Source organism: Maniola hyperantus, chromosome 25, assembly GCF_902806685.2.
Source record: "Maniola hyperantus chromosome 25, iAphHyp1.2, whole genome shotgun sequence".
Classification (NCBI taxonomy): domain Eukaryota; kingdom Metazoa; phylum Arthropoda; class Insecta; order Lepidoptera; family Nymphalidae; genus Maniola; species Maniola hyperantus.
The window spans coordinates 3,125,688-3,140,190 of record NC_048560.1 but is presented as its reverse complement, the minus strand read 5'-3'; the positions used below and the strand labels follow the sequence as shown (position 1 = coordinate 3,140,190).

Here is a 14,503-nt window from a genome sequence, read left to right as displayed (position 1 = left end):
GATTAGGGCCAATTTAAATGGTTGAAATCGATAGTAGGTACTGCTTAAGGTGATTCACTGAACCATGGCTCTAAAACCACTAAAATTTCACTGTTTATAATAATAACGTATGTAACATAGGTGGTATTGCCTTTGATGGAGAAATACTTCTCCACGCATCGCAACTACTTCATCGCGGTTGCCACGGCAACGAACAACGTCGGTGCGGCCAGCTTGAAAGAGAAAGAGATGGTCGCCGCACTGTTCTGTAAACTGGCGAGCTTACTACGGTCCAGGTAACCATTTCTGATATGTCTATACCCTATCCACGTAAAGAAGTTAGTATAGCGCTCTCTTTGTGACGTAATCCTACAGTGCGACAAGGCTCTCTTGGGACTTGAATGACATTGACAGGGGGGCACTGTTGGAGAACAAAGGCTTAGAATATTCAAATAAGAACAAATAGGGGACACTTGACGGCAACGTTAGTTCCGACTTTCGCTACGCAAAATTCTCAGTGAGGGCTAACCATTTTGAGTCACCAACTAATCATAAACGAGAACGCGAAAGTTTTAACAAAAAAACGTGCTTTCTTCCACTTTACATTCCACTTTTCTCCAGGTTAGCGGCATTCGGTCCAGACGTTCGCATCACGGTCCGCTGCCTCCAGGTGCTGGTCAAAGGCATCGACGCGAAGTCCCTCGTCAAGAACTGTCCGGAGTTCATCCGGACTTCCATGCTTACCTTCTTCAATAATGTTGCTGACGACCTCGGCCATACTATCATGAATTTGCAGGATGTAAGTAAAATAAACTCAAGTAAAATTTTCTTTATTGTACAAAAAATTTACATTAAGAAATCCAAACTAATATTATAAATGCTAAAGTGTGTCTGTTTTCATTTCATTTCAAAGGCTACTTTTTATCCCGAAAAACCAAAGAGTTCCCACCCAAACCCACATCAATCATCATTATCAACCAATAGACGTCCACTGCTGGACATAGGTCTCTTGTAAGGACTTCCACACGCCACGGTCTTGCGCCGCCTGAATCCAGCGGCTCCCTGCAACTCGTCAGATGTCGTCCGTCCACCTAGTGTTATATGGATACCACAAAAAAGAAAGTGAAATATATATATATATATATATATATATATATATATTTTTTTTTAATTCATTATAGGCAAACGCTTGACCGCAATCACACCTGATGGAAAGTGATGATGCGGCCTAAGATGGGACGCGACGGACTAGAAGATGCCTATTCACTCTTGTTTTAAAGATACCCGGGTTGTAGTTGGTAGATATATATAAACAAATTGCAAATAAATATCTGATTGATACTAGAGGTCAACGAACGTTGCATGAATAAACTACTCGGAATCAATGCCGCGTCATAGGCGGGGCATTGACCCGAGTTTTACCCGCTATACAATGCGAGTTTGAAAAATACTAAATCACTAAAACTACAAAATGAGGCAAATGGTTATTGGTATTGGATTGTGTTTAGGTAATATAACAATAACGCTAAGTTTCGCTAGCGTTCTGGTTACACCCTGTATAGGTAGTATGAAGATTAGTATGATGTTCATCATCATCATCATCATCATCATCATCGTCTACCGATAGACGTCCACTGCTGGACATAGGTCTCTTGTAGGGTCCACATGCCACGGTCTTACGCGGCCTGAATCCAGCCGCTCCCTGCGACTCGTCTGATGTCCGTCCACCCAGTGGGGGGTTTTCCAACGCTGCGTCTTCCGGTGCGAGGTCGCCATTCCAGCACCTTGGGACCCCAACGTCTATCGGTTTTACGAATGATGTGCCCTGTCCATTGTCACTTCAGCTTCGCAACCCGTTGAGCTATGTTGGTTACTCTGGTTCTCCTACGGATCTCCTCATTTCATGATGTTCATACTTCACAATATTTCAGGGCAAATACTCTCACCTTCGAGGAACCCACCTAAAGACCTCCACGTCTCTGGGGTACATCAATGGCGTCATACTCCCCGTACTGACTGCTATGTTCGACCACCTGGCCAATTGCGAGTACGGCGCTGACTTGTTGCGTGAGTATAACTTTCTTTCTCGTGTGTCTATGGTCACTACTGCCTCGTTAGTCTAGGGGTGAAATCTATAAAGCACACTCTGACTTTGCTTAGACTTAAGCACCTTAACAGACAGACAGAGTTAAAACGAGACAGATGTACTTCTCTCTTACATAAATCTGTCTCGTTTTAACTTCATCTTAAGTCTGAGCAAATTCAAAGTGCGCTCTATAAATCTCAGACTATGTCTAGTAGCTACATACTATTCACTATATCTTGTCATCTGCCGTTATGTTGGCACCATTGCAAGTCACACAATAATAAACCGTAAGTTCTAAGATATAAAGCAAACAAAGCAATAGTGCCAACATGACGGCAGGGGACAAGTTATAGTGAACGGTCTGTATGTATGCATGTGTGTCCGTTCCTATGTCCGCTTGTAACTATTGAACGGCTCAACCGATTAAGTAATACGTCATAATTAATAGGTTTATTTTTGTTGTTTGAAGCTAAAATTCTTAAAAAATCAAAATGGCGGATTTATGCGCTGTAATTCAATCACTATTACTACGACTCTCGCTACTATCGGATGTCCCTCTCACTTGGTACGCTCTCTTACACTCTTCCTTGCAGATTCTATTGAAAGTCCTCTTTCTCCTTCTAGAGCACTCATATTTAGTGCACGTCTCATTCGATGCGAAGCTACAAGCTCTATAGCACTTCAATCTTGACAATCTTTGACATTTCTTATCAGACTTTCTTTTGCGTAGCACATTTGCAAACACGTTCGGAAGCGTATCGTTTCGTAGATTTATGGTACGAAGTAATACCTAAAAATGCAGTATGTCACTAGAAGACAAAAAAAACTGTCGCACTAATGAAATGAAATGAAGCAAAAGTTTTACCTTATAATTCGGTACCATATAAGGGATACAGGCGTCCAGATAACCATCTCTAGTAGAATGCACAATTAATTTGCTATCTGAAAAACAACGTCGCTTATTGAATCCCTTCTTAATTAATTCATCAAAATAAATAAATAAACCAAAATCAAAATATTTTTTACTCAGTTAAACTTTTGTAAATGCACTTGTACTTTTGCATCGTCAAAAAAGACGTAGGTACCTACTGGTTCGTAATGCCATCTTTATAAAACGGTTGCACAGTTCACGACAGTAATCTATATATTATAAAAGGAAAAGATGACTGACTGACTGACTGACTGATATATCAACCAACGCATAGCTCAAATTACTGGACGGATCGGGCTGAAATTTGGCATGCAGATAGCTATTATGACGTAGGCATCCGCTAAGAAAGGATTTTTGAAAATTCAACCCCTAAGGGGGTGAAATAGGTGTTTGGAATTTGTGTAGTCCACGCGGACGAAGTCGCGAGCATAAGCTAGTGTTAACTAAGTATTTATTGTTGAATTTAGGTACCTCTAATTTTTGTATAATTATATGTCCAATTCTTCCCATTATTAGTACCTTTGCTATAGTCGAACTCTTTCAGGCATCCCACTTTGGACTTCTTTTTGAAGTGAGACTTGAAACTAGACTTGCATTTGTAACGTATTTCACAAACATTTCTGTTCACTGAAATTAGTGCCTGAAAATGATCGTTTCCAATCTATTAGTTTCCAAGGGTAAGTACGCGACAGGTCGAGACGGCAATTGAGATTCCCCGCCCCGCACGTGCGCACAACCCTCGCGCTAACCCAGTGCGGGCGAGCGCGGGCGCTATGCGGGTGTGCGGGGCGCCTCGTGCCCCGATTGCTATCTCGATCTGTCGCGTACAGGCGGGCTACACATATCCAAGGGTTTCTCTCATTTCTTCACGACTTTCTGGAGAAAAAAGAAAAACCCTCTAAGCAAAAAACGCTTCATCTATTTTCTAAAGGTGACTGACTGACTGACTGATCTATCAACGCACAGCTTAAACTACTGGACGGATCGAGCTGAAATTTGGCATGCAGATAGTTATGTTGACGTAGGCATCCGCTAAGAAAGGATTTTTGAAAATTCAACCCCTAAGGGCGTGAAATAGGGGTTTGAAATATGTGTGGTCCACGCGGACGAAGTCGCGAGCATATTATAAATGCGAAAGTGTGTCTGTCTGTCTGCTAGCTTTTCATGGCTAAACCATTTTGACAAAATTTGATACAGAGATAGCTTGCAGCTCGGAAAAGAACATAGGCTACTTTTGGTTTCGGAAAATAAAAACGTTCCCACAGGAGTTTTTAAACCGACGCGTTTAACCGATTTTGACGAATGTTGTATGATAAACAAGGAACCAAAAGCTTAATTTGCTCTAATCCGCTGAAACAGATAAATCTGTATGGTGCAACTTTCGATATGCACCGCCACCCTTCCACTGCTAAACATGCAGGAAAAGCCAGGCACCAAGGAAGCAATACGCATTGCCCCACCATACAAATCCCCCAAAACACACTTTTGCTCCGACACCGGAGCATCCACAGGAGATGTAAAACTTACAATATACAATTATTGTAATTGTTAGTGTGAAATATAATGTTGTTGTAACCTTAATTTTTTTGTAATTTCTTTCGCGTAGCGTGTGTAACCAGAACACTCTGTATAATTTACCTTATAACACTTTCGTATAGCAACTTTCATGCAAGCATCACCATATTTGTCTCGCAGAATATTGGGTGTTAAACTATCCAGGCTTGTCTTTTGTATCAAGTCTCTGGAGTCGTCAATACTTAGACCTTCTCTAACAATGGTGTCACTCTGAAATTACAAGACAGCAAGTAATAGCCTAGTGATTCGATCCCAGGCACGCGATCTAACGCACCTCTAACGTTTCGGAATTATGTGCGTTTTAAGAAATTAAATATCACTCGCTTTAACGGTGAAGGAAAACATCGTGAAGAAACCTGCATTTTTGAGAGTTCTTTATAATGTTCTCAAAGGTGTGTGAAGTCAATGGCCTTCTCATTCTGAGAGGAGACCCGTGCTCACTAGTGGTCTAACGATAGTCATGATTATAACAATGATTATTTATCATAGACCACCACCTATAGACGCCTAATAGCCGGACACCCCCGATTGCAAGCTTGGGCAGTTGCTTAGCATAAAAGTCGGCCCATGCACGTTCGGTACCCTCATTCCGCACATAGTCTTTATTACGTGACTTTTGAGTCCACCAATCACAACCCCCCAACATTTTACGATTACCTTGTATATGCGTACTCTTGAGGTTAAATTCTACGTGGATATGACATATTGGCCACCAAATTTTCTTCAAGGATAGCAAACGAAGATCATGATAGAACATGATGTACAAAAAACTTAACGACTAGTATACCTTTATGCTATTATCGACTACTGCCACGACAATTTCGCGGTTATCTTTTCCGACTCCTCCTATATTTCTTAGTTTTTCTAGTCTCCTCTTTTGAGATGTGTATTTATGTTTATCATTTTTAACATGTTTAAGTACTACTATAGCGCCTGTCAGTTCAATGTCTTGTTCGTTTGTATTGTGTTTTCTCTTAGAATCTCTTACTACAGGCTTGTTCAGTACAACAGAATTCATTATTTCTAAAAACTTTTCTTCGATTTGGTTGGGATCTAAATTTTTCAGTAAGTAAATATTTCCATACAAGTTTTCTTTTGGATCATTGTTTTCAACAAAATTACAGTGCATCTGTAATATCGAAATGTTAAAAGCATGCTTTTTAAATAATTTTAATTGAATTACACATAACTTTTGTATATTAATTGTCTCGCAGAATATACATAACTTACCAATAATGCTAAAAATATGAACAATAAATATTTATCGTAAAGCCACATTGAAAAGTACAAAATATACAGATGTGCGTGAGTTTGATTGCTACACAACTATAATTGCATTAACTATTATGATAGAAAAAATTAAATGCAGCGTTGCACTGTTTGTTTGATTAAATGTTGGTTTGATTTAATTAATGATTTTCTGAGCGTATAATGTATAAAAAAGATCGTTACTCAAAAAAATTACAACATTTTGCTTTATAAGATAACAAAAGTATTTAAAAAATTAAAGGCTTTTCATCATTTATGTTTTGAAATAGAGATTTCAAATTAAAATACATAAATAAATTTAATTACACATATTTTATAAACACATTTTTATCTTATTAATCACTATTGCTACCACTGTCGCTATTAAATTTACTAGACGATTTTGTTCTTTCTTTGTCATCAGTAAAAAAAAATTGCATTATTTTTATAAGATCAAAGATTTACTAGGCGATTTTATTATTTCCATAAAAATACCAATACCCTGCAATTTTAAGAAGTTTTTCTGTATAGCCTGACCAGAAAGAAATATGATGTTTTACTTTTCTGGTCAGGCTTTACAATATTACTGGTCCATTTGTATGTTCTTTCCGCTTATTTCAATGTTATTTTTGTGTATTATTCATATTATCATAATATTATTATTGAGCGTTCAGTAAAGATGTCAAAATAAAATAAACAAATTTAATTTGTGAATTTTTTTAGTGCATTACTATTTTATTAATTTCATTAATCGCTATCGTCATCGGTATCGTCATGGGTATCGTCATCGGTATCGTCATCGCTATCGTCATCGCTATCGTAATCGCGTTCACTATCGCTATCACTATAAAATTCACTAGACGATTCTGTTCCATCTTTAACACCTGTATAAACTTTTTTGCATTCTCTTTTACATTCGCTTTTTATGGCTCTCATTATTCTCCTTTTACATATATGTACGCTGCAAGTCTCTTCGACGGCATAGTTACACGCATTATTGCATTTTTTCGTTGACTCCTTTTGACATTTCTTCTCATATTTATCTCTGGCTCTTAAAAAATTATCTTGTGGTGTCTCATTGCGCAGAGATATGAAATTTTCAAATTGCTGTAACAATAATAATAAACTCCTTATTAATATTATTTTTATACCTGCTTTGTATTTTTGTGAGCACTGATTTTTCCCATTTTCAACTGTCATAGCTGTTTTGAATATTACTGTATAGACTAATTAGACTAGCTTGTGCCCGCGACTTCATCCGCGTGGACTACACAAATTTTAAACCCCCGTTTTACCCCTTCAAAAATCCTTTTATAGCGGATGTGTCGTAATAGCTATCTGCATGCCGAATTTCAGCCCGGTCATTCCAGTAGTTTGAGCTGTGCGTTGATAGATCAGACAGTTAGTCAGCTTTTCCTTTTATTATATAGAGATGTTGTTTTTTTATGTTAATTTTAATCTTCTCCTAAGTTCTGGTTGATCAAAGCTTTTACTTACTTTATTTTTATTTATTTGTTTTCTTAATATATATGTAGGTACTTATTTTCTGAGAGAACATTAATGCTGTGTTGGTCATGTTTATTCTTTAGGTTTTCGGTAAACGAAATTGTGCTTAAATAGCAATGTTACTTTAAATAGCTAACCTAAATTCCTTTTATAAACTTACTTTTCTTCTATGTTCTGGTGGTCTGACTTTTTCAGTATTTCTCTTTGTGATATTAGTTTTATTAGAGCTTATATTATTTTCTTTCCTATAAGCAAATTCCATATCGCAACCATCTTTGGAATTTTGTACAAAGTCTGATTTGAAATCCGATTTGCATTTGAAACGTCTTTTGCAAATGTGTTTGGTAACTATTCGCAAAGCCTGAAATTTTGACACACTTTAGAAAAGTCTCTATCATGGAGCTTTGTTATTGGTCTTATAAAATCTGCTTTACAACACTACTAATCTCAGTCTACAAACTCATATTTAATTATACTTACTTTTTTACATTTTATTATTGGTATTTGTAAGCACGTTTCTCCGTATTCACTTCGCAATACTTCTTTGGTATTCGGTTTTGACTTTTGTTTCCAAATTTTGTTATCCTAAAAGGTAACATTATAATTTCAATTTATACCAAAATATAGTCAGTACTATACAGAATTAGTAAAATAAAATTCAAGTGTTTAAAACAAATATTAAAATAAATAAATACTCATAAAAAATGTCAAAACAAAAATGTTATAATTTAAATTAAATTTTTAAAGCTATAGATTATTTAAAAAAATGTTAAACTAACTTTTTCATTGTTTGTTAGAATTAGAACTGTTATTTTTTTATTGTTTTTACTGGATTTATTACTTTTTCGAAGAATTTCTTCTCTGTCCTTTCTTAACTTAACAGGCTTTTTTATAACTTCTTGCCAAATTTTGTCCGGAGAAAATGATTCAGAATAAACAATTTTTTTAATCCTACTACCGTTACTTTTAACTCTAATACCGTTATTTTTAATTTTAGTTGGTCTTCCAGAGAGGATTTTTCTATCTATTCTTTTTGGAGCCATATGTTGAATACTAAACCTTGTTTTTTCACCCAATATGTTTTTTATTGGTCCTTTTGAATTACTTTTTTCAACTCTTTTATGTGGTGCATTTGTTGCTGCGGTTACATTACTTATATCTTTTATATCCTCATCTGTGTCATTTACACGTATATCTATAACTATCTGTTCTACTTCATCAGATTGTGTGTTTTCCCCTGGACTATTGTTCTTATTTAAACTATTATTTGTTACTATTCCTTTTGTTTTAAATTTGTTTTTCATAGTTTTTTTATCTGCAACATGTTTATTTAAAATTGGTTTGTGTCCAATTTTATCATCGTCAACGTTATTAGAGTGTAATTTAATTGGTTTCTTAATATTAACTTCCTTGGTTTCTTCTTTGGTGGTATCTTCTGACTCGTTTTCAACTGATTCACTGGCATAATATATCATTGCTGTTCCTGCATATGGCCTACTTGTATGTTCCGTATATGATCTATCCCTCGGCTGAATATTTTGTTTGCTTGCCTTAAAACTCTTATAAGTCTCGTCAATTTCATTTGACGAAGAATCACTTCGCAACAGTTCTTCGGACTGATAGATTTTTTCGAGGCGGTCGTAAGTCTTTATGAGATCTTGTAGTATTTTATTAGCTAATGTAATATTTTTAAGCACATCTGAAAACACTTGCTCTTTTTGACTTTTCTCAGATAAAGCATGTCTTAACATGACCTGCAAAAAAACATAACTAAAGTTTTATGTTAAAAGTTATATTTTAACGAACTTCGCATATAATTTTACCATAACATGGAAAAGAACAGTCACTCGACCGATGTACTGTAAAAAGTACATTTAAATTTCCAAACATAAAATCAAAGCTATAATAAAAAAATTGATATTCACGCGTGAACGACTGCACATGATTTTATATTTTATTATAGCTTTGAAGGTGTGATAGCCTAGTAGTTAGGACGTCCGCCTTCTAATCGGAGGTCGGGGTTTCGATCCCAGGCACGCACCTCTAACTTTTCGGAGTCATGTGCGTTTAAGCAATTAAATATCACTTGCTTTAACGGTGAAGGAAAACATCGTGAGGAAACCTGCATGCCTGAGAGTTTTCCATAATCATCTCAAAGGTGTGTGAAATCTACCAATCCGCACATGGCCAGCGTTGACTATAGAGACTAGACTATAGCCAGCCCCTTCTCACTCTGAGAGGAGACCCGTCCTCTGTAGTGAGCCGGCGATGGGTTGATCATGATGATGATAGCTTTGAAAAAGCGGTGGTTAAGACTTCGTTCTCCAATTCGTGGGGTCCAGGGTTCGCTCCCGTGCATGCACACGAGGACCCAACTCCCTGATGCTGTAAGGAATTGCATTCTTAAATCGTGGTGATCCTACGGGATTTTTAAAGAAATGCGTTTAAATGTTTGATGCAATTTGGTACTGAGATATCTTGCATCTCGGGGACGGACTACTACTACGGATAGGCTATTTATTTGTTCTGGAAAATCAAGTTCCTACGGTATTTTAACTTAAACCCACGCGGGCGAAGGTGCTGGCATCAGGTAGTTTAATAATAAAATCCCACAGTCAGATTTAGACTTGCCTTTACACGAGTTTAAAAAATCTAAAAGTATACTCCTGTAAAGCAAATCATACAATGGAAGATTATAGATAAAAAAGCGTGGATTTGACTCGCTCCAGCAAAGCGCGACGCTGCAATTGCTTATTCAATATTATATTATTATTATTGTAAATTGAGCATTGGAAAAGAGCAACTGCCGAGTTTCTTGCTGATTCTTCTTTGTAGGTATGACATTCCGAACCAGTGGTAAATTATTCTCACGATAGTAAAAGTTTATTTGAGTAAAAATGTATTCTATTCTAAGGATTCTTTGACGAGTACCCTGGCGCAGTGGTAAGCGCTATGGTCTTATTAGTGGGAGGTCCCGGGTTTGATTTCTGGCAGGGATTTGGAATTTTATAATTCCTAAATTTCTGGTCTGGTCTGGTGGGAGGTTTCGGCCATGGCTATAGTTACCACCGTACCGGCAAAGCCGTACCGCCAAGCAATATAGCGTTCCGGTACAATGCCGTGTAGAAACCAAAGGGGCATGGGTTTATTAAAAACTGCCATACCCCTTCCAGGTTAGCCCGCTTCCATCTTAGACTGCATCGTCATTATTACCACCAGGTGAGATTGCAGTCAAGGGCTAACTTGTATCTGAATAAATAAAATAAAAATGAAACTATATTGTTTCAGTGGACGAAATCCAGGTGGCCTCATACAAGATGCTTGGGTCCTTATACACGCTGGGTACTGATGCGATGCTCACGCACGACCGGAAGTATCTCAAGACTGAAATTGAAAGGAATAAACCTGCTCTGGTAAGATTCGTTCGAGAATGAATTGTCTTACCAAATACAGATTGTTGCCAATTTTGTCATACTGGTTTGAGATTTCTTGTGCCAGTCTGACTCGCGCTTGACCGGTTTTATTTGTACAGGGCTCATGTTTGGGCGCCTTCAGTTCCACGTTCCCGGTGGCGTTCTTCGAACCACATCTGAACAAGCACAACCAGTTCTCTCTACTGAACCGCATAGCAGACCACTCACTTGAAGCCAAAGGTAAGTTTCATATGAATATATGTACCTAGCCTAACTATGGGCCTCATAAGAAAGCTCAGAGTCACTCAGCGGGCGATGGAGAGAGCTATGCTTGGAGTTTCTCGTGATCAAATCAGAAATGAGGAGATCCGTAAGAGAACTAGAGTAACCGGCATGGCATAGCACAACGGGTTGCGAAGCTGAAGTGGCAATGGGCAGGGGCCGGGACACATAGTTTGTAAAACCGATAGACGTTTGGGGTCCCAAGGTGCTGGAATGGCGACCTCGCACCGGAAGATGCAGCGTTGGAAGACCCCCACTAGGTGGATGAACGAAATCAGACGAGTCGCAGGGAGCCGCTGGATTCAGGCGGCGCAAGACCGTGGCGTGTGGAAGTCCCTACAAGAGACCTATGTCCAGCAGTGGACGTCTATCGGTTGAGGTCGCCATTCCAGCACCTGGAACTTACCTCTTGTATGGGAGATGACACAAGGCCAAGTTCATGTTTAATTTGTCCAAAATCCAAATAACTTCTATAAATTACTTTGCAGACATAATGGCCAAAATGGAGCAATCGATGCCTACCCTCGAGTCGATACTGAACGAAGTGGATCAGTTTGTAGAGTCAGACAAGACTTACAATGAAGCTCCTCACATCATTGACGTGGTTATGCCGTTGCTTTGTTCTTATCTGCCGTTCTGGTGGGCTCAAGGGCCTGACAATGTGACGCCTACTGCAGGGTAAGTTAATTTAAATTCATAATCATCTTCATTATCTCATCCATTCGCCGGCTCACTACTGAACACGTGTTTCCTCTCAAAATTCAAATTCACTTTAAATCAATTTATTTTTCCAGAAAATATAGTAAAGTTAAGCAAAATAATATACATAATTATTCATTTTACACCTTAAAAATATATCTTATCATCAACTTTTAATATTTAAGAATGTGTCCTCTAAAGTCCCATAATAATTTATATTTTTGTTTATGTGGGCAGGAAACAGAATAAATTCAAGGAATCTTGATTCAAGTTTTCAGCTACAATAGATTTACCTCATTAAAATTTAGTATTCACCATATTATTCTCATAAATTTTCGAGATTCGACTAACTGATTAGGTACTGATTTGATTCTTTAATTAATATAAATATAACAAGACAGACTTCATTATTAGTAAATGTATCGACTTACCTATTATTTTAAGGGTTTTTGCTCTTTTTCTCCTGGTATAAATTAAGTCGAAAAACCATAATAGGTAATCAACTTATTTCCAGAAACCACGTGACAATGGTTACGGCAGAGCACATGAACCAACTCCTGAAGAACGTCCTCAAACTCATCAAGAAGAACATAGGCAACGAAAGTGCTCCTTGGATGACCCGCATCGCTACATACACGCAACAGATCATCATCAATAGCTCTGAGGAGTTGCTGAGGGAGTCCTTCTTACCTCTCGCTGAGAGAGTGAGAAAGAGAACGGATACCATGTTCCATAAGGAAGAGAGTTTGAGAGGTTTTATTAAAGTAAGTCTTTAGTTAAACTGTGATATACCATATCGAAAGCTTTAGATAAATCTAAATTTATAAAAGGAAAAGGTGACTGACTGACTGATCTTTCAACGCACAGCTCAATCTACTGAACGGATCGGGCATGCAGATAGCTTTTATGATGTAGACATTCGCTAAGAAAGAATTGTTGAAAATGAATTTTCAAAAATTCTTTCTTAGCGGATGTCTACATCATGACCCCTAAGGGGGCCAAATAGGGGTTATGAAATTATGTAGTCCACGCGGACCATATCACGGGCACAAGTTAGTTAAATTCTAAGTTTTCAGTGTTAGAGCTGAGGTTATACTTCCCTTAGAGGTTGATATTTGAAAAATCCTTTCTTAGCAGATGTCGTCATAAGAGTTATCTGTATGCCAAATTTCAGCCTGATCCGTCCAGTAGTTTGAGCGGTGCATTGCTAAATCAGTCAGTCACCTTTTTCTTATATATAATATAAGATAAATATAGTTTCTTATCTAATTTTGATTAATAACTTCATTTTTTATCTCCCTCTTAAAATTATATATTATTTGCAGACTTTTAATTTAGTCGAATGTTATGACCTCTGATTATAATCATATAAGTACTTCCATCTTTCTTGGTCCAACTTTCTTACAAATCAATGATTATTTATTTAGTGGTCAGTGTTTATTTATTTATCTTTCAACACTATAGTCATCAACGGACGACACATCGCAAGTGGAATCGCAGATACAGGAGGACTGGCAACTTCTAGTGCGAGACATTTACTCCTTCTACCCACTTCTCATCAAATACGTCGACCTGCAGAGAAACCATTGGCTTCGGAACAACGTGGCAGGTAGGTACTCTTTCTTCCTATCATTTTTTTGGTTTTTACCAGGGTCTGTTATTATTTCAAAATTATGTTTGACAGTTCTTGCACGAAATTTCAAGCAGTTATATAATCACTTGATGATGCCTGCGACTGCGACTTTATCCGCGTGGATTCTAAAAATCCCGTGGAAACTCTTTGAATTTCCTAAAGCAGCATCTCCTTCCCTAGGCTATATCCGTACCAAATTTCATCAAATTTAGATATACACACTTTCGCATTTATTAAATTAGTGTGTATAGATAATTTTCTCAATTGACTCTGAAGAACGATCTGTAATACCAGAGTTAACTAGAGTGTTCCCTCACTCCCTCTCGCTCTGACCCTGAATCGACGATATGTCAAATATCTATGATGATATCGCTATGGTGACATGAAATCATAAAAAATAGGCCTACTTTAGGGCTACAAATCAAATCAAATGGTAAATTAAAAATAGGTAATAAATTACACTTTAGTCAGTTGTTACATTTGTAAGATGATAATAATATAGTGGTAATAATTTTTACGCGAACTTAAAAACTAAAGCTACGAGTGTTCCAAACGCGCCCAGGTCCGAGACCTGGGTGCTACTCTCTCTACCTGCGTCAAATGTCGAAGCCTCGGCGTTTTGCTAGAAGTTCCCAGTTCCTTAACTGTCGTGAACTCAGTTAAAACTTAATTTGTATTTTGTTGAAAACTTTAGAGGCAGAAGAACTATACAACCACGTGGCAGAAATATTCAACATCTGGTCAAAGAGTCAGTACTTCCTCAAAGAGGAGCAGAACTTCATATCGGCTAACGAAATCGACAATATGGTAAGTCTTCACTTAAAAATATTCTTTCTTTAATCATCAGTTATGTTGTTTAAATGTTGATATTCTTCGTTGAAAATAAGAAATTTCAAGACGTTTTCTGGATGTAGGTATTCAATTTTCTTACAATTTTTTTTTCATCTACGCTGTTTTAAATTCATACACTTGTGTATAAATTATTTTGATTATTTATTTACTGATTGTTAGCCTATTGTTCAAAGTAATCATTTTAAAAATTCTACTCATACCCCTACTTTTAGATAGAAGTCTGGATTTTTTGAAGAGCTTTTAATATTTTGGCCTACCTAGTAGTCCGCCATTTTACTTTTTTTCAAAATAGCGGCCAC

The 14,503-nt window shown here is 37.3% G+C and overlaps 2 protein-coding genes across 26 annotated transcripts in view; one reads left to right on the top strand and one right to left on the bottom strand.

The window, feature by feature from the left end:
- The window catches only part of RyR (Ryanodine receptor), a 127,415-nt gene that overhangs the window by 69,681 nt on the left and 43,231 nt on the right, over positions 1-14,503 (top strand). For all 25 annotated transcript variants that reach the window (XM_034981626.2, XM_069507040.1, XM_069507062.1 and 22 more), the window contains 9 exons: positions 121-275; positions 601-778; positions 1,911-2,046; positions 10,614-10,738; positions 10,858-10,978; positions 11,509-11,698; positions 12,234-12,483; positions 13,184-13,328; positions 14,047-14,159. In XM_034981626.2, coding sequence (XP_034837517.1) covers positions 121-275; positions 601-778; positions 1,911-2,046; positions 10,614-10,738; positions 10,858-10,978; positions 11,509-11,698; positions 12,234-12,483; positions 13,184-13,328; positions 14,047-14,159 — 1,413 coding nt within the window. The remainder of the gene's footprint in view (positions 1-120; positions 276-600; positions 779-1,910; positions 2,047-10,613; positions 10,739-10,857; positions 10,979-11,508; positions 11,699-12,233; positions 12,484-13,183; positions 13,329-14,046; positions 14,160-14,503) is intronic.
- LOC138404105 (uncharacterized) lies at positions 3,460-6,694 on the bottom strand. The gene is made up of 5 exons (XM_069507329.1): positions 6,551-6,694; positions 5,802-5,897; positions 5,359-5,700; positions 4,635-4,781; positions 3,460-3,636 (listed from the first exon to the last, which is right to left on the bottom strand). Exons 1-5 carry the CDS (start codon positions 6,692-6,694, stop codon positions 3,460-3,462), a joined length of 906 nt encoding a protein of 301 aa, XP_069363430.1.

Coding starts and splice junctions, on each gene's coding strand:
- LOC138404105 (XM_069507329.1), bottom strand. CDS start 6,694: ATGGAACAGAATCGTCTAGTGAATTTTATAGTGATAGCGATAGTGAAC. Junction 5,898..6,550: donor TTAATGAAATTAATAAAATA/GTAATGCACTAA, acceptor ATGCAATTATAG/TTGTGTAGCAATCAAACTCA. Junction 3,637..4,634: donor CTATACGAAAGTGTTATAAG/GTAAATTATACA, acceptor GATCATTTTCAG/GCACTAATTTCAGTGAACAG.